At 42.7% G+C, this 19332-nt stretch overlaps 1 protein-coding gene across 1 annotated transcript; it reads left to right on the forward strand.

Annotated features, from left to right (window-relative positions):
* Positions 1 to 1747: 1747 nt before the first annotated feature.
* LOC127162115 (macrophage mannose receptor 1) lies at positions 1748 to 18213 on the forward strand. The gene is made up of 50 exons (XM_051104913.1): positions 1748 to 1911; positions 2881 to 3026; positions 3116 to 3228; positions 3485 to 3618; positions 3712 to 3935; positions 4126 to 4235; positions 4383 to 4501; positions 4605 to 4740; positions 4832 to 4914; positions 5268 to 5387; positions 5478 to 5579; positions 6029 to 6187; positions 6412 to 6494; positions 6684 to 6828; positions 7025 to 7066; positions 7225 to 7392; positions 7490 to 7609; positions 7723 to 7833; positions 7921 to 7953; positions 8047 to 8181; positions 8267 to 8413; positions 8680 to 8814; positions 8920 to 9074; positions 9212 to 9356; positions 9494 to 9548; positions 9855 to 9921; positions 10019 to 10152; positions 10233 to 10276; positions 10357 to 10530; positions 10765 to 10919; positions 11001 to 11114; positions 11194 to 11309; positions 11405 to 11556; positions 11679 to 11884; positions 13092 to 13266; positions 13341 to 13562; positions 13764 to 13933; positions 14090 to 14160; positions 14244 to 14344; positions 14874 to 14993; positions 15138 to 15284; positions 15582 to 15736; positions 15845 to 15944; positions 16121 to 16356; positions 16436 to 16625; positions 16706 to 16957; positions 17055 to 17237; positions 17486 to 17536; positions 17624 to 17772; positions 17919 to 18213. Exons 1-50 carry the CDS (start codon positions 1869 to 1871, stop codon positions 17958 to 17960), a joined length of 6489 nt encoding a protein of 2162 aa, XP_050960870.1. The 5' UTR covers positions 1748 to 1868; the 3' UTR covers positions 17961 to 18213.
* The last annotated feature ends 1119 nt before the right edge of the window (positions 18214 to 19332 follow it).

A 19332-nucleotide genomic window follows, 5' to 3' on the forward strand; every position in this document is an offset into this window, starting at 1 on the left:
GAAAGTTACTTTTAAGAGTAATGTATTATAATACTGCCTTACTCGTTAAAAAATGTACTAAGTTACTTAGTTACTTTTTGTGGAAAGTAATGCATTACATTACTTTTGCGTTACTTTTTATCGGGGCAGGGCTTGCTTGTTTATTTTTGATATTAAAAAGTTCTATTTTTAGCAAATGTCAAAGCCCTTTCATACCAAAGAGTGAAATGAATAAGCCTCAGGCTGAAGGAAAAGTAAATTCTTGTCTGTACAATAGAACTGTAGGAAAAGGACGTTCAGCACTCTTCAAAAATGAAGTGCAAATGTTACTTAATCTAGAGCTATTTTTGGCTTATTAGTATGATTGAAGACACTGGTTAATAAAATAGAATTAAATACATAAAGGATATTTGTGTTATTTAACATTTAATAATTGTAGGTTTGCTTCATATTCTGAGTTTGCATTTCTTTGTTTTTATTCATTTTGAGGAATAGTTATTTTGTGTGTGAAAGAATTAATGCATGTTCACTTTTAGTCTAGAACTGCAGTAACATCATGTTTACACACTGCACACGACTCATCTGCAATTACTCCAGATTTCTCTCAACATTGGGACAGGAGACTTGTCAGTCAATAAATAGGAAAACAAAGTAACTGGCGTTACTTATTTGAAAAAGAAACTCACGTACAAAGTAACTCTTGTAAATGAAAAAGTAATGTGTTACTTTACTAGTTACTTGAAAACAATAATTTGATTACGTAACTCACATTACTTGTAATGCGTTACCCCAACACTGGTTAACAGACGTTTCTCCAGGTCTAACTGAGGACTGTGGGTCTTTTCTGTACAGGGGTTTGGATTTACTATTCAATTCTCACACAGTAGATTCCTTTACTTCCTTTACTTGTCCATTACTTCACCAGTGGAGTTTGGGCTCCTCGCCACTGTCGCCTCGCATAGCTGGAGACACTTTTTGGCATCATTGTCGACTTGTTTCCACAGACACTATTTAAGGAGAACTGAGCTGAGCTGGACGGTAACATCTCTGAATCAACAATGAATTGAAAAATTGACTGACTGTTATTTTTCTATTGCATTATTGACAAACTATTTTCTTGTTTAACACTGTAAAGCTGCTTTGACACAACCCGCATTGTATAAAGTGCTTGACTTCTGACAGAGGACAGTCGGTGTCTTCAGGCTTCTGGTTCCTCTCAGGTGCTTTGAAATAAATCATTTGTGTCAATCAAATGATCTGATATAACAACTTTGTTCATAATCGCTCCGTTTCATTGCTCAGTTCTGTGATGCTCTCAGAACAGAGGCCATCTGTTTACTAAGAAACCAGCCAATGGGTCAAGTCAGAGATTCAATGATAATGGAAAATCTTCTGTCTCTGGACATTTTTTTATCTGAAACATTTGAAAAAATTTTAATTACATAATATGTGCAGACTGCAATGTTTTTGGTAAAAATGTCAAGTCAGTCAAGCTATTGTCATAGGAAAATTAAACTTTGTTTAAATAATGTCACTCTTACAGTGTGTTTTGCCCAGTAAATGTATTCAACTGTTCAACAATGTAAAATGCATGCAGATATACTGTTTTGTAAACATATTCTTCAGAACATAATGACATGTCACATGCTTTTGTGTTGAATTTGATGTAAAACGAATGTGTTGGACTTTAAGGTGTCACAGCATCAGATGATCATGTATGTTTTACAGCTTAATCTTTGGACTCTGATGAGGGTAAAAAGAGCCTTTGGTGTGTGATGATGTGCAGATGATTAGAGGACAGGCGTGTGGACATACAGAAGGAATGACAGGAAAATAAACCAATGTAATGCTGTTTCAAGTTACAGACTAAAAAAACATTACTTTTTATAATGTTTTTGTTTGCCTTCACACTCATTGGCTTCATTCATTCTGGTAAGTTCACTCGTTTTCATAGTAAATGTACTAGAATAACATATTTAATAAAAGAGCTACTTTGTAGAAGTTCATTCATCGTTCACTGTGAATGTTTCTCCCTGGCAGTTTCATCCAGAATCTCAAAGTCGCTTGTTGTGTAATTCGGTTCTGTCAGAATCATAGAGACTTACACTTATATACCAATGCTGAAATTAAAAGAAAAAAAAAAGTGTTTAACAAAATTGCTAAATTATTTACAATTATATTACAGTTATTATTATTTATTTATTTATTATTATTATTATTATTTTCCCTTTTAAATACAAGAGGAAAGATGTATTTAACCTTCTGACAATGTTGATAATCAAACAAATAAATATATCATGAGATGGTTGGCCATTTTCCTAAACGTAGAGACTTGTGAATACTATTTTAAAATCCATGTAACATTTAGCAGTAAACATTAAATAATAATTTAACCCTATGAAGTAGGCATTTTAAGCATGAACTAATGGTGGTAGTATTGAAAAGCAGTGGGAAACAAACATGTGCCGTATTTGTGCTCCATGTCTTTACTACAGTCATTTGACTTGTAGACTTTACAATCGAGGTAAATGGATAAAATGATGATTCTTCTACAGGAGCTGATTCGAACCATATAATTGTTTATGACACGTACATAATGACCAGTAAAACATTAGCAGTGCGTATGACACTCATGTTTAGGCTTTACATCTTAGTCACGAGGCATTTTTATGATGGAGTTTTTTGTCTTCTGCAAGCAGTCTTTTTCGCTGTGTTTGTTGTTAGCAGAATATAATAAAACCCAATTTGTCTTAGACGAACGGTTTAATGAATTTATCACCCAGGTTCTAGCTGTACATGCAGTGATCCCGTGGAAAAGCTTGTGAATTGTAATGCTGTTTCTCTCATGTGGTTTCTGATTAATATGAGAAACAATAAGCGCTCTTTTTTTTTTAATCGAAGGCCTCAGTCAGTGTGAGGAGGGCTGGCGGCCGTATAATGACAGATGTTACTTCTTCTCCTCTGACAAGAAGTCATGGCACAGCGCCCTGGAGGATTGTGTCAGTAAAGGCAGTAATCTGATGAGCATCCAGAACATTCAAGAGCGGGTGAGACGCACACCACAGCAGTAACGATGAGAAACAGATCACATTGACAGCTAACATCAGACATGCCCTTCTGTCTCTGTTCTGTTCAGATGTGGGTCCGGACGCAGATCAGCACCTCCATCTTCTGGATCGGGCTGAATGACGTGGCGTCCGAGGGAAACTGGGAATGGAGCGATGGGACTGTTTACTACCCCTACCTGTCGTGAGTGACAAATTCACTCTTAGTTGTAGTTCCTTGCTACCGATTTTCTTACGGTATTAAATGTGCAGCTCTACATTATGCAAATGAAAGATGGTGCTGTTGAGGAATGCGTGCTTTCTATTTTGTAAGTCCATCTGAGAAATTATCCTGTTTGTAAAGATGCATTTCTCCACGCTGATCACCAAGGTATGTCTGTAGATGAATGATAAAGTGAGGAGCACACGCTGAACGTTCCCACCGTTCCTGTGAATTGCAGGTATTGGAAGCCGGGTCAGCCGGACAACTGGGCAGACAATGAGGATTGTGGGCAGGTTCTGGGAGCCAATGAAGGCAGATGGAACGATGAAAACTGCGCGGTCGGACGGCAGTATATTTGTAAACGAGCAAACCGTACGTATAATGTACTTATTACCTCCATGTATCACCCACATACATATTTACCTGCGCCATGTGTATGACATATTTGCCCCTGTCTTTCTCTAGCTAACCCAGCTCCAGTCTGTGACACGGCAAACGGCTGGCAGCTCTACGGCTCAAACTGCTACAAGCGAAAGGCGAGCCTTCGGAAGAGCTGGGCGGCCGCTCGCAGCGACTGTATCAGAGAGGGCGGAGACTTGGTGTCAATCACATCTTCCGAGGAGGAGCAGTACGTCACAAGCCGTCTGGACCAGTCCGCCTTTGACCTCTGGATTGGCTTTTCTACAATGGTGAGAATCATCACTTGATTTCATTCACAGCAATGAAATATGCTGAATCATCTGTTCAACACCAAAGACAATGAAGAGCGTGACCAATTGTTTTTGTGAAATCTAAACAGACTACCAGGCCAAGGACGCACATTTTGTCACATGTTAAATAATCCCAGCTCAAACAGGCTTTCTTCCTTTCTTTTCACAGAAATGCACAACTTTATCCTGTCAAATACAACCAAATGCCACGACTTTTACCTGGTCTGATGCCAGTACATCCACGTACACAAACTGGCCGGCGGGACAGCCTGATCTCACGTAAGACCGCTGCCAAACTAGTTGTAGTACTATGGTCTTCTGAAAACCATAACTCGGAGAAAGTGTTTTTTACTATATAAAACTAAAATGAAGCATTTAAGTGTTGACCTGCATGTTAGCAACTCAAACTCTCTCTGTGGAACCCAGTGACAAAGCCAACGGTGTGTGTACTGCTATGATAAAAGAGTCAGGAGAGGAATATGGGAAATGGAGAACACACGCCTGCCGTTATGAGCGACCTTACATGTGCAAGAAAGCTTTGAATAGTAAGATCTGCTGGCATTTCTTTCGTATTTGTGCACCGAGATAAAATATTTTGCACGATTCTTCTTGGTTCAGTGATATGCTCTTCTGTTTCTGTCACTCCAGCCATTTGTCCGTCCGGATGGTTGAGTTTCTCAGGAAACTGTTACTGGATGGTCAGTAACGTGAATCTCCTGACCAGCTGGTATCTGGCTCAGGACAAGTGCTTTGAAATGGGCGCAAACCTAGTGACCATCAAAAAGTGAGAATGAGCGCTCAAGCTTAAGCAGGATTTGTTTGGATTGTAATGGGTCACATACACGCTCACATTCCATGTTTGTTTTCATCTCTAGTGAAGAGGAGCAGTTCTTCATTAATGCACAGTTGCCTGATTTTCACCTGGTAGATGTACCTGATCTGTGGATTGGCATTTCAGGTGAGTGAAGCATAGAGCACAACATTTTACTGTTGTAAAATTGACCATAACCCTTATCCAAATGAAGCTCTTTGAATGCTACCATTGTAGAAAAAAAAACATTTAAAAGTCATCTCTTCACTGTCATCTGAAATCTTTGTAAGAGGTTAGATCCAATCTGGCACTGGCATCATCTCTAGTTAGAAACAGAAAAGCAGATGGAGGATAAATAATGTCGCTGCTGTTCATAACGTTCATAAGATGGTCTCTGATCGTAATTATTTTGGAATTAATCTGCATCAGTTATCTGAATGTGAACAATCCATTTGGTTCCAGCGCTCATCATGGTGTTGTCTTTCTGAATTATAACACAGATAAAGACCAAGATGGGACATTTCGGTGGGTGGACAAAACTGCAATTGAGTTTTCAAACTGGAGCCCAGATTTTCCTCAGAACTCAGCAAACCTGTGGGACTGTGGCCAGATTTACACCGGTAAGATTCTCGATTGAGTTACTCAGTGCAGAGAGAGACACAGTGTCAGCCTTAAAAGATTGAGCTCAAATTTTTTTTCTCTCATAACAGGAAACTATGCTGGAAAATGGGAAACCACCAACTGCTTTAAAAACCTCGGATATATTTGCAAGATGTCTGGAGGACAGAATGTGAAGCCCACAACAGCTCCAGGTAAGACTACAAAAAGTCCCACACTGTCATTTAATCCGAATGAACGGTTGTTAATGCTTATTTTCAGACTGACACAAACTTTGAAACGATGTCAGTTTTACAGAGAAGTGTTCTAATCTCTTTTCCATCACACTGAAAAAGAAACTGGCCAACCAGTAAGATTCATGATTTTAGTCACATGGCCAGAGCTGCTGCTGTGACATAAAACGACGACTTGTTGGTGTTCATGAACAGGCTACTTTGCAAACCAACAGTGAATAGCATAGGAAGAAGCCATCTAGTTTTAGAGAGAGATTTTGCATTTTCATTCATCCCGTCCAACATGTTTTTTTGCTTTTTTCACATTGGACTGAACTGACAAACCGAACGTGAAAATAGCTGAGTTAATACTAAGTGTCAGTGTTGTGTTTTTACTATGATGCATGGTTCTCTGAATGTTTTTTCTGCAGACTCACACTGTGATGAAGGCTATCTGCTCTTTGGTGATTACTGCTATCACTTTGAGACCGAAATGGTGAAGAACTGGCAGGATGCAGAAAATTACTGTGTGGCTCAAAACGGACACCTGGTCAGCATCCACGACCAGGAAACCGTCAGTTTTCTGACAGGTGCGATAGAAGACAGGTTCTTCATCAAAGATATTTACTCCTGGATCATTTTGCTCGCAACAAAAATAAAAATCATGTAATATGTAAATGTTTTGGGTTACCCTAACCCTAACCCTAACTCAAAGGCTACAAGAAGGTCATATTTATATAGAAATACAGAAAATTGCCAAAGGTTCAAATGTCGTCGTATATGACGTGTTTTGTTTTTGGCTCCGATCTCTCAGCCCACATGAGCAGATCTTCCTGGGTCGGTCTGAATGACATCAACAGAGAGGGAACGTACGTATGGACCGATGGAACTCAAGCAGTGAGTGATCGACCATTAAACGTCATCAAACGAATGAATGAATGCATTTGAAAACTTCCAGTGATGAGCGATATTTTGGGTTCTCTCCCTGAAGAACCAGCAGCAGTTCTGCATCCAGTTATTTAAAGCTTTATGTTGTTCCGTGTCAAGTATTTAACGATCGTTGTCTGTTCTCGCGTACTTCCGTAGGACTTCCTGCCCTGGGAGCCTAACCAGCCAGATGACTGGCAGAATAACGAAGACTGCGTTCACATTCGCGGGACTGAGCACCAAGACACAGGAAAATTCAACGACCTGCCCTGCACATACACTTACCCCTTTATCTGCCAGAAAGGTGGGGAAATTCTGAAGTTTTCCTGTTTGATCAGTCTTTTATGTAATCGGTTTTATTGTTTATACACCAGTTAGTGACAGTAGTCTTTTTGTTTTAAAGTCTTTTCTTTTCTTACTTTAAAGCCATCAAATTCATTTCAGTCCATCTTTCCATTGGTGTGATATTGATGTTTTTTTTTGTTTTGTTTTTTTCCCAGCAAAAGGTCAAGGGCCACCGCCTCCCCCAACATCTGGTCCAGGTACCATTTGGTGACGCACTCTCTATACACACCAAACACTGAGACATTCACACATTTTGTGTCTTATGGTACACATCTGTATCGGACTGTAAGTGTCTGCTTGTTCTGCACGTCTGTACCCGAGCTCTTGAATTTATTTCAACCGCTTCTTCTGTCAGGCTGGAATGCGAAGTGCGGCTCCTGGGTTGCTGACCCGTTTAATGATTACTGCTACCTGTTTAATACTCTGTCCATGAGAAAGTGGGCCGAAGCTCGCGCAGATTGTTTGAATCAGGGTGGAGATCTCGTCAGCATCACTGAGCCATTTGAACAAGGTTTCATCCAATGTTAGTATTCATGCCACTTTCTGAATAGACTCTCAAGATTTTCCAGATCCATTTATGCTCGTTTCTGACTTTGACACAACTCTTGTTCACCTGACAGCTCAAATCCAGTCTGCTCCGACGGGAGTTTCTCTGTGGATGGGTGCGCACGACTCCATCACCGAGGGAGGCTGGACGTGGACAGATGGTTCTCCGTTCCGCTATATAAACTGGGCTACAGGTGATGCTGTGAAAGATTTGAGATGATAAAGCACCTTTTAGGCTTTTTGTTAAAGGAGTGAAAATCAAGTTTAGTGGAGAAGATAATCCGCGCCCTTTCATTTACTGTTAAAGGAAACCCTGATGATTATTATGGTGAAGACTGCCTGTCCATTTTAATCAACTCTGGAGGGTGGAACGACGATGACTGTGACAACAAGAGAGGATATATCTGCAAGCGTCGCGGTATGTTCTGCTGCCCCTTTCGTATGCTCAGAAATAATATTTAGTGACGGATTAACGTTTAGAAAAAACGCCTTTCCCCTTTTTCAGGGAATACACCAGAGCCTCCTCCGCCGCACGACGGTACGTTTGGCTTCTGTTTCTCATGTGCCAGAAAACCTCTCGAGTCTTGAGGCTTGTGAGCCTTGCTGAGTTTGTTCTTGTGTTGTACTCTAGGTTTCTACACAACATACACATGTCAGGACTCCAGCTTGGTCCTTCATTGCCCCCAGAACAGCGTCATCAACATCCAGTCAGCTTTTTACGGGCGCCGCAGTGAAAGTATCTGTCCGTTTGGAGATGGAGCCTCTGGTAAACCACAGCATTAAGAGTGTAAACGAGAACGTTTGAAGTGTTCATGCAGGATGAACCTGATTTGCTGAATGAACCTTTTCAGGTGTGTGCACCGTCGAGGGCACGCTGCCTTTAGCCAGGAAGAACTGCGATAACAGAGAGTTCTGTTTCCTTTTCGCACACGCCGATACTGATCCCTGCCCGACCGTGTCCAAATACCTGGAGGTGGTTTTCAGCTGCGAGCAGAACGGTAAGGGACGGTTTTACTGGAAACGTGATTATGCATTAAAAGGAATGATGCAAACCTCTGGGAAAAAGTCTTGAATGACAAGATGTGTTCGGAAAATCATACCGGTGCTCGAGATTATGCTCTGCTGTAAAGAGGTTTAGGTGAATCAAGAGAAATACCTCGAGAGGAAGAAGAACTTCTACTACAAAAACACACAAAATAGGGTCAGTAAATGTTCCTGTATTCAGTGTGTTACACATTCTTTGATGAGTTTATTTTATTTTCAGTGTGTGTGAGAGGGTTGGGTGTGGAGGACGGAAACATCACTAATTCAATGCTCTCTGCATCATCGTCTCTTGGTGGGAAAGGTCCAGATAAAGCTCGACTGAACGGGAACTCGTGCTGGATGCCCTCCGCTTCTGGTCTGTTTGCTTAATATTTGAACGAGCCACAAAATCACCCATAATATTGTTCAGGTATTTGAAGAAAAAAACAAAATCCTTTGCGTCTTCTGCCTGACATTTCAGCAAACTCCTGGATTCAGGTGAACGTGGGTCAGCTGAAGAAGATCACAGGGGTCGTCATTCAGGGCTGCCCATCATCGGATCACTGGGTTACTAAGTTTAAGGTCCAGACCAGCACAGACGGCCTGTCCTGGAAAGACTACAGCAGCGACGGAGGGGTAAACACACCCATGCACACGCAGACTACTCGTAGATTTTTGGAGCTGATTTAATGAAGAAAACCTCACAGGAGGAGCATCTGTGAGAAGATCAGATATGTTGAGTCTAGGGGGTTCTGATGGTGGTTCTGTCACAGGAGTATCCGGGTTCTGTGGACAAGACGACTCCAGAGACGCGCTTGTTCGGGACGCCGATCTCGGCGCAGTACGTTCGCGTTCTGCCGCTGGAGTGGAACGGTCAAGCAGGACTGCGACTGGACATTTTGGGCTGCTTACCAGACTGTGAGTCCAACAGAAGCTTGATTCAGAAGAATCAACTATTTTTTATTTTATTTTTGGATCATCTTGAAAATTGAAATAGAACTATAATTTATCCCAGTCTCACCTCCGTTCTGTTTTTTTTTTCGGCTGTTTTTCAGATGCTGTGACTTGCAGTGCAAAACCCAAGCTGGACCACTCTGTAGACAGAATGACGTAAATACTGAATTTTTGGATATCTGAAACCCTGGTTAAGTCTTAATGTACAGTTATTGGTGGCAGTGGTTTGTCGTTCAGTGCTGCTTGTATGTCTTTTACGTCTCTATTATTTAAAACCTTCGATTAGAACAATCTGAGCGATAATAAACCTGGACGTACAGAAGGTGCAGTGCTGTGGTTAAACAACCACTTGTTTAAATGTTCTGACCAGAAATCCTGTATCTTATACATGTTATGGAAACAAGTTTTTTGGATGTACGTCATTTTTAAAAGCATTTTGCTTTGGGTTCTTGTTTGTTCCAGGGTTCACTGTCCCGCTGGTTGTGCCACGGAGCCGTACTCTGTGTACGGGACAGACATGTATCGCGGGGTACGGGTCTGATCAATTATAACCCGACTGCTTCAATCTAGTATGAGCATCAGCCGTATGTTTCTTCCTTATGATACATGACTGTCATTTGTTTCAGGACTCTAATATCTGTGCCGCTGCGATTCACGCTGGAGTGGTTCTCAATGACATTGGAGGAGACTGCACTCTTCTCAAAGCTGAGGGTCAGAACTTTTACAGCGGATCCACCAAAAATGGCATCGTATCCAGACAGTAAGCCTCCAGTCTTCTCTAAAAATACCTGGTGGGTAAAAAATCGGCTGTAGAGCAAAATATGCTGTGATGTGTTGCAGGTTTAATGGGGCCTACACTGTGTCGTACCACTTCACCGATGGAGGTGAGACACGATTTTCTTACTAGTCACAACATCATTCATTAGTGGAAAGGCTGCTCGGTCTGAACGGGATGTCTCTTCAGAGCTGAGGTGTCCTGGTCCAGACTGGTACGAGTTTGGAGAGTTCTGCTATAAGCCATTTGGAGAGAAGAAGACGTGGCATAACGCACGGACGGCCTGCAGGCAGGTGGGAGCCGACCTGGTGTCGATCATGTCCATGACAGAACAGAACTGGCTGGAGAGTTACCTTTACCAGGGTACGTGTTTGCGTTTACTAGCTCATTTTAGGTACAAACAAGCTTGAATCATGAGTGAAATTGCAGTTATATCCTTTTCATTTGCTTTGGTTTTAACATTTTGCACAAGCGGTCATAGGAGACGCTTGGGCGAACATGGTCGACTGCACGTGTGTGAGTGTGTGTAAAGACTCCACACGCATGACGGCCATATGCGCTCTTCTCACAACATCTCCTATTTGTCCGGTCGAACAGCCACCAGTGACGTGTGGATCGGTCTGAACGATCTGGGCTTCTCGGGGTTGTTCTCGTGGTCGGATCATCATGAGGTCACGTTCACATACTGGGCTCCCGGAGAGCCCAACAACCACCTGGGCTTCGACGAGGACTGTGTGGAGCTGTTCCATCAGGTACTTATGAGGTACAAGGCTCAAGAGCCTAATGTATTAAACACAGGAGCATGAATGTCATCTCAGTGCTTTGCGTCTCAGTCGGGCCGATGGAACGATGTCACCTGCACGGAGTTAAACACCTACATCTGTAAAACGCCCAAAGGTCACTATCCTCTGCCCTCCATCCAGCCCACCATCTACGGCTGTCCTCAGGTCAGTCATGCACTCTCATGGAGGCCGAGAGTGACCATAACCCTGTCACACTAACCATGTGTATGTGTGTGTTCTGCAGGGCTGGGATGTGTTTGAGTATTCTTGCTATTGGTTTGAAGAAGCTGCTAAAAGTCGTGAGGAAGCCAAAGCGTTCTGTGAGAGTCAGAACAGCACTCTGCTGCATATCTTGGACCTGTGAGTTTCTAAACTTTCTGTGTTCCTGTTTATAGTCATAATCTGCTTCTGTGCTCGTGTAGCTCTGCTTACTGAGCTGCTGTTGCCATCTGCAGGTACGAACAGGCTCATTTTACAGCACTGATGAGCCGATACTCTGGCGACTGGTGGATCGGGTTGCGGGCGAGAGGAGGGGACGCGGGTGTCGACTATTACTGGGACAACGACGCTTTAATAACTTACACCAACTGGGGCCGCAACGAGCCAAGTAATTCAGCAGTTCACACTGCAAATCCTTCTGTCCTAGACATTACACCAGAGCACTGTTTAGAACTGCAGGATGAATGACATCATCGTTCATAAACCAATCAGATTTCCTTGTATCTCTAGATAACCTCGCTGGGTCCTGTGTCACTATGACGACCAGCCCGCTGGCAGGATTCTGGAATAACAAACAGTGTGAAGAATCATTTCCGTTTGTGTGCGAAGCTCCTCGTAACGGCATCTCTCCGCCTACTCGAGCTCCGACGCTGCCTCCGGCGATTGGATGTGAGAGCGGATGGGGCGGACAGCCTCACTTCAGAAACTGCTACAGGGTGATCTAGTCTATGCCTTCCACTGACTGCGCTTACATGCACACCACACGCGTGTCAACATGCCGCTCCATTGCCTATCATTAAAAAAACTCTTGAATTAACAGAGGGAATTCATCCAGACTGAACAAAAGAAAAGTTTTTCTGTCCATATGGGAAAAGTCATGTCTTCTAGCTCACTCCTCTAGTTAAAAACCGCCACAAATACCCTTACGAAAATTAACCATGCTTCTGAGCAAAGCGATAGCTGCTGAATAATGACCGAAAGGACCTTATAAAGGGAATTATGATTGGCGTCGCATTCCTGTCGGTAGACGTGGGTCAGCTGAGTGTCAACTGATGCGAGCTTGACTAACGTGACCTGCAAGAACTAACGCTACGCTCCATTAACCATAGTTTTTTTGGTTTTATTTGTAGTAAAACCATGGTTAATTTTTTTTCATAAGGGTACCAGGTGTAGTTATAACAACACGAATGGCCTGTCAAAAAAAATTCTGTTTAAACCTCAATATTGCTCTTCTCAAAGTAACTGTATGCGGTGAAAAGACAAAATCGGTGCACTTTTTCATTGTATCAGTGAGGAACGAGATCATTCTAGAATGAGATTCTTGAGCTGAGTTGTGACTCAGGGACTGGTGAGACTGGTGAGATTACCACCTAGATTTTTGGTTCATGTAAACACAAGTCGATTTTAGTTTGCTGTAGGCCAAGCGTGTAATTGCCTTAAAATAAGCTGGTGTATAATGTTAAAGGAAAGACAGATTCAACATTAATGTTCAGCATTATTTATTGCTATTTGTCTTTAATGTACAGTACGGGTTAGTTTGAACCTCAATGCCTTCGTTGACATCGTCTGTCAGTAGGTGAAGGAAACTTGTATTTCATCAAGATAAAGGTTCACTCTTTGAAATCGGTAAAGCATTTGCGTATGTATAAGTGTATTTATACACGCACACACGGTTAAAAACAAATTCCGGTAAACATACATCTGAATGCTCTCATGCATTTACACGACCGCATAAACCACAAAAACCCGGTGGTTTTGTGAAACAGCATTCTCGTAATCTTGCAAGATGTTTCAAAGTGCTGCTGTCTGCAAAAGCCCAGGACAAGCCTTTTTCATGAGTACATGTAAGCATGGTGATTATTAAAGTACATGTTCTGTGTTAATTGTCGTCTTGTTGATGTGTTTGTGTTGGTGCTTTCACAGCTGTTCACTGTGGACTATTCCCAAAAGAAGAGCTGGCAGGGCGCTAGAGAAGACTGTCTCGCTCGCGGCGCCGATCTGGTCAGCATCCATAATCCCGAGGAGGAAATTTTCCTGTCCGGCTATTCGAAGGGAAAGACCAAGTGGATCGGACTGAGCGTCAACCCGGTGGAGGGAGGTTCGTTTGCTCACTGATGTTTCACTTACGAGATTCCTTTGTAGCCGAACTGTTCCCAACCTCTCTTCTCTAAGGTTACCACTGGAGCGACGGGACGCCTGTCAGTCACACAAACTGGGGCAACGGTGAACCGAATAATCACAATGGCCGAGAAAACTGTGTGGAGATGGTGACCACTGAAAACGGGACATCCTGGTGGAATGACCTGAACTGTGACGCCCACCAGGACTGGATTTGCATGATTGCTAAAGGAAAGAAACCCATTATACCACCGGAGCCTCCGTCCCCTGTACCAGGTACCGATGGAATCTGTTATGACCTGTGAAATTTTTCATGCCCTGTCTCTGAGTTTATGTTTGGAAAATGCTAAGACGTAGGAAATGTAACACTATTGCTTTTCAAAATCTGGAGCAAACAGCAAAAACAGTTTGTGTATGAGGACTCAGAATTAGTTTATGGAGTGGAGGTGTTTGTTTATTAATGATTTTTTTCTTCAGCCCCTGAGTGCGGCTCGAACCCTGGCTGGAGGAAGAACAATGGCATCTGTTATTACTATAATGACACAGATATCGTGGACTTTCACACGGCCCTCGTGCGGTGTTACGAAGAGAAATCTATGTTGGCGTCTATCGCTGATGAAGCCGAGCAGTCTTTCGTGGTCAGCCTGGTACGAAAGCTCTGCGTGTCTGTTTTTGTTGAATGTTCGACCAGTGATTTTTGTTTTTTTTAGCAGCGGCTTGAATTCTTCACAAATTATATGGATCCTCGCAGCACAGCACAAGATGAATGAAATTGTGAAATTCTGATTATGTGATGTTTCCAGGTGGGCACCGGTCAGGTGGCTGCGGCCTGGATCGGAATGAGAATGTTTGGTGTAGTGGGAGGAGAGTATATGTAAGCCTTCAAACATTTGAATATTCGTAGTGTTTGTTTCTTCTGCATGACAGTCCGTTCTATAGAGGTGTTTCTCTGTTCAGGTGGGTCGATCTGTCTCCAGTCACATATGTGCACTGGGGTCCCGGAGAACCCAATGATGCCAACGGAGAAGAACAGTGTGTCCAGATGAACAGACATCCAGGTGCATCCATATTATTTTACACTAGATCCAGCCTGTTATATTAATGTGCATTTTACTGTACTTTATATAATAACATGCCTTATGAATCCTGAACTTACTAAATGTTCGAATTAATTTCTTTTTAGGGGGTTTCAATTGATGTGCTTTTGAAAATCCTAACAATACACTATCATCTCCATCATATAATAACACTGCCATTCAAACGGATGCTTGTCAGAGCATTATTACAGCATTATATCAAAATATAACACATAATAAATAAGAAAAAAAGTATTTATGAACCAGTACAACAAAAAGTGACCAAAGAAAAAACTTCACAATCCAAATGCAGTGTATCAGTCAGTGCTTAACGAAAAAATACACAAGTCAGATAGACAGTCCATGTAATGTGCCGGACAGACTTCGCATTCTGTGTTGTTTGTGCATTTATCAAGTGTAGCTGTGTGTATTTATTGTACACTAACATGTGATGTTTTTAGGATTCAGAGATCCAAGTGGTCTAAATTCGAATGTTTTGTTTTTTTGACAGGTTCATGGAATGACGCGAACTGTGGACGTGCCAGTGCTGGTTACGTGTGTAAAAAATATCCAGGAAATGACCACACGCCGCCGCCTCCGACAGCATCGTGGGAGGGAAACTGCCCCGAAGGTACGGCTGACATAAATCGAGACATGAAGCGATGTGCATGATGAGTCAGGGACAGGCGTTCAGTCAGTGTTTGTTTAGGCTAATCTAGCGAAGGTTCAGTGATCTTATTTTTCCCTGTGATTTTGATTTTTTTTGTTGTTCCAGGATGGATGAAATTCCGCAACAAATGCTACATATTCAAAGGAAACCACAATCATCAGTCCGAGATCAAGGCGAACTGGTCCTACGCGCGGGATTGGTGCAGACAGCAGAAAGGAGATCTCGCCGTCATCGATGATCAGAATGAAAACGGTACTTCATAAGATCTTCTCCTTTGCTCATAGAGGGTTAATAGAGTTGTTCATCGACTTTAAGTACAGTGTTCGTAAGGTGAGCCAAAAATTCTGAATCCTCTTTTTATTGTGGCGGCTTGGTGAACGTATGTTTGTTATATCTTTTCTTAACGAACTTTTCTTTTCTTTTTTTGAACTCCATACAAGCGTTATTTTGTGAGATCGCTTCATTTTTTAGCACCTTGAAAATGATGTGTCCTTCAGGAAATATTAAATCATATTGTCCTAGTGTGTGAAATGTTGACCCTCTCTCCAGATTTTGTGGCTAGTTATCTCAGGGATCTGGTTTTACCCGTTTGGATCGGTTTGTCTGATACGCTGCATGAAGGGAAGTTTGCGTGGAGCGATGGAGTCAGTCCTGTCTTGTACACAAACTGGGGTGAAAAAGAGCCAAACAACGTTGATGGCCAGGTCAGAAATGACTGTTGTGTTGTGTTGTACAGTGTTTTTTTAAAGCCAGCTAGCTGATGGCACCTGCAGAGGAGCAGGTGATGTTGATCTCTGATGTCTTCCTTTCAGGAACACTGTACTTCAATCTCCCATAATCACCTGGTCACGGGCCGCTGGAATGACGAGAAATGTAACCAAGAGCGAGGATGGGTGTGCTCTATGAAGAAATGTACTTACATCTTGTGTCTTCGCTTTAAATCTAGTTATATGCCTCTGGAAACAGGGCAAAGAATCGCATGATAAGAGTTTATGTTACGAGTTCTCAGTCTGCATTGTTTGGCATTTCAAAAGATGACCCTGAACCCTAACTCTAACTCTTGACGATTTTCCGGGCGTTTTCCGCAGCGAGCAGCATTCCCGTGCCGCCGCCCACCAGCACCCCGTGTCCGTCCGGATACATCACCTGGTACAGCAACTGCTATAAGCTGGTTTCAGAGCCCAAGACCTGGGAAGAAGCTCAGCAGGCCTGTGTGAAGGAGGGAGGAAACTTGGCCAGTGTGGACATGAGCTACGACCAGGCCTTCATATCTGGAGCCGTGCAGCAGGGCAAGACGGACGCCTGGATCGGACTCCGCAGAATGGTACTTCATTACCGCCGCCCGAGTTTAACGAGCATGACAAACGTCGAACGGAATTCAAGTCGTTGTTCTTCTTCTGCAGCCTGGCAGCGATTCATACAAATGGTCTGACGGTTGGCCTGTCTTCTTCACGTACTGGGGCCCGGGGGAACCGACCAATCACGACGGAGAAGGGTGCGTCAGCATGCACGCGCCCTCGTTCTTCATTCAAGGCACCTGGAACGACACGGCCTGCAACGTCGCCAAGCCCTACATCTGCAAAATCACTAAAGGTAAAGCGGTCAAAAGCCAACGGACGAGTGTCAAGCGTTTCATGTCAGTTACCAATGGTCTGTCTTCAATCTCTCCACAGAAAAGCCTCCGTCCACGCCGGCTCCCGGAGATGGGAAGTGTTTGCCGATGTTTTGGCCGTACGGACGTTACTGCTACTTCGTGTATAATGGAAAACAGGGTTTCTCCTGGCCAGAGGCGAGGCACTTCTGCCAACAGGTGAACGGAGGCGAATTAGCCTCGATTCACAGTCGAGCCCAGGTGGAGTTCATCCGAAACATCAATTACACCAAGTACCACAACGTCTGGATCGGCCTTACCAGAGAACGCGCATGTACGCAGTTGATCTGTCTGTTCGTCATCCGTCGCCTGCAGGGCTTTCACGTGAGTTCAGATCAGATACGCTGACCGTGTGCCAATTGTGATTCTAGATGGATGGGGCTGGACGGATATGACAGCTGTGGGCTTCACGAACTGGGCTCCCGGAGAACCCAACGAAGCCGTTCACGATGGCGAAAGGTTGAAAGAAGACTGCGTCGAGATGTATCACGACGGCAAGTGGAACGACAACCTCTGTGTGCAGAAGAGAGGCTTCGTGTGTCAACACCGGCAGTGTACGTTCACCTCATTCACGCTCCCTTCATTCTGTCACGCTTCTGTCACGTCTTTGACTCTTGAACGGCGTTCAAGCCGACGCGAGTTCATTAGTTACGTTATAAGTTCAGTGAGTGATCAGCAGAGACGGCTCTGGATCTAAAACCTAATAAAAAAACCCTGAAAACCCATCCAGTCCTAACCCCGACTAAGAGCCCGTTCCATGTCGCCTGAACCTGCTTCTAATAGCATGTTTTCTTGTCTTCAGATTACGTGACCGATGACAATGGGATCGTCATCCCGACCGACTCGGCACCAGGTGAGTTTATAAATTGAATTGTTTTACTGACACACGTGTGTGTGTGTTCATGTGTAGTTGTAACTCAAGCTGTTGTTTGTGACGTAGCGGACGCCGGTCTGATCGCCGGGGCCGTCATTGGTGCGATCGTGTGCGCGGCGCTGATCCTGGCCGCCATGTACTACGTCTTTAGCGTGAAGGGCGTAAAGCCAGGAGATATCAGCTTCTTCAAACACGAAAACAAGAAAATGGATTTGGTAAGTTTTGTGATCGATGACTTTGCCGTCTCATTTTAGCCGACTTTAACCTGAATAAGAGAAAGCTGCTTAATGTGTGTTCAATGTGTTTTGTGCCAGTTGCAAAATTTTTCTGCATTTAATCTTTTTCTACAATCTGTTAACAGCCTGCATTCTCCAACCCGAACTTCGGAGAATCTGACACATGAACCGTGTGACGTTCATCTGTTTCTGTACAGGAACTAAAGCACTGAAATATGTACAATCAGCACTGAAACTGAATCACACGAGCATTGTCCAGCTGATTTTTTTTTTTCTTACTTTTTTGTATGCGTGTTTGTATTCTTGTTCACATTTTGTAAATTGTTTTTAAGAATGCACAAATGCATTCAAATGCATGTTTATTGTCTGTACAGTTGTTTCTTGAAATGAATTTGAAATAAATTTATATACTCAACAGCATTAGAAATATATTAGAAACGTTTTGAATGTGTTAAAGCATATCTTTGGATTAGCAGCTGGTGGAGGCGGGGCTAAAACGCTCAAACCACAGCGTTTACAAGATTTCAGAAAAAAACCCAGACGCAATCCAGCTTAATCTTGAGACTTTAAACCCACGTGGCCAGAACATGTCCTGAACACAAAGGAGATTTGAGGATGAAACATCGCCAACTGCCCAACATCTGTGCTAGAGTTTAATTATTTGAATTCAGATTTTAATTCCGTTACTCAAATTTTTTCTGTAATAGCGTCTTGTAAACTAGCCATTAATGGCAATCTTTTATTCTGGTTTAGAGATTTATCAAACAGTGTTTTGGTCAGATCCTCTGGCCGGGGAAATGAGCTCATCTGCGGTTTTATTCCCTGCTCATAAAAATGAAATTCATGACAACTTCTGTTTGAATATGCTGCTGATTTGGCATTGGTTGGGTTTATGAAGAACGATGGTGATGATGAAGAGCTCGGCTATGAATCTAACCAAACCGCAATAAAGTAAAATGGTGACCGGCCTGTCCTTTCATAATCAATCAGTAAGTTAAAAAAAACTTTAAAAATGATCATTTTGATCTGGTATAGAAATGTAGGGCACACATCTCATCATAATAAATGATCTCTCACAATGCTCTCGTTTAATGAATTAGAAAAACAGCCATCAGGAAGCAATTATTTATTTATTTATTTTTAGAATTGTTGACTGCTTTATTGTTCTGTTTGTATTTTCCCGGGTCTTAAGTAATCTGCATGTGCATTGTATCGTCTGCGAGGTGCCAAAAACAAATGAGAACAAACAACAAAGGATAATAAAGATTTAATTCAATTCATATTCGAATGGATCCGGAGAAAACAGACCTTCGGTTCTCAGTATTAATGTCTCCCAAAAAAAGGAACAAGGCACGAAAACTACACACTCGCCTTTTTTTCTTTTAAACGATGTGACGCACAAAGCCACGTGCAATAAGGATTTGGCAATCAACAATCATCAAATCATACTGTTACCCTTTATCAGTTTGGTAACGTTGTAGAAAACCAACCCAAACTCCCACATCACGGGATATAAAATAAATACAAATAGTTTCATAT

Source organism: Labeo rohita, unplaced genomic scaffold, assembly GCF_022985175.1.
Source record: "Labeo rohita strain BAU-BD-2019 unplaced genomic scaffold, IGBB_LRoh.1.0 scaffold_84, whole genome shotgun sequence".
In the NCBI taxonomy this organism is placed as follows: Eukaryota; Metazoa; Chordata; class Actinopteri; order Cypriniformes; family Cyprinidae; genus Labeo; species Labeo rohita.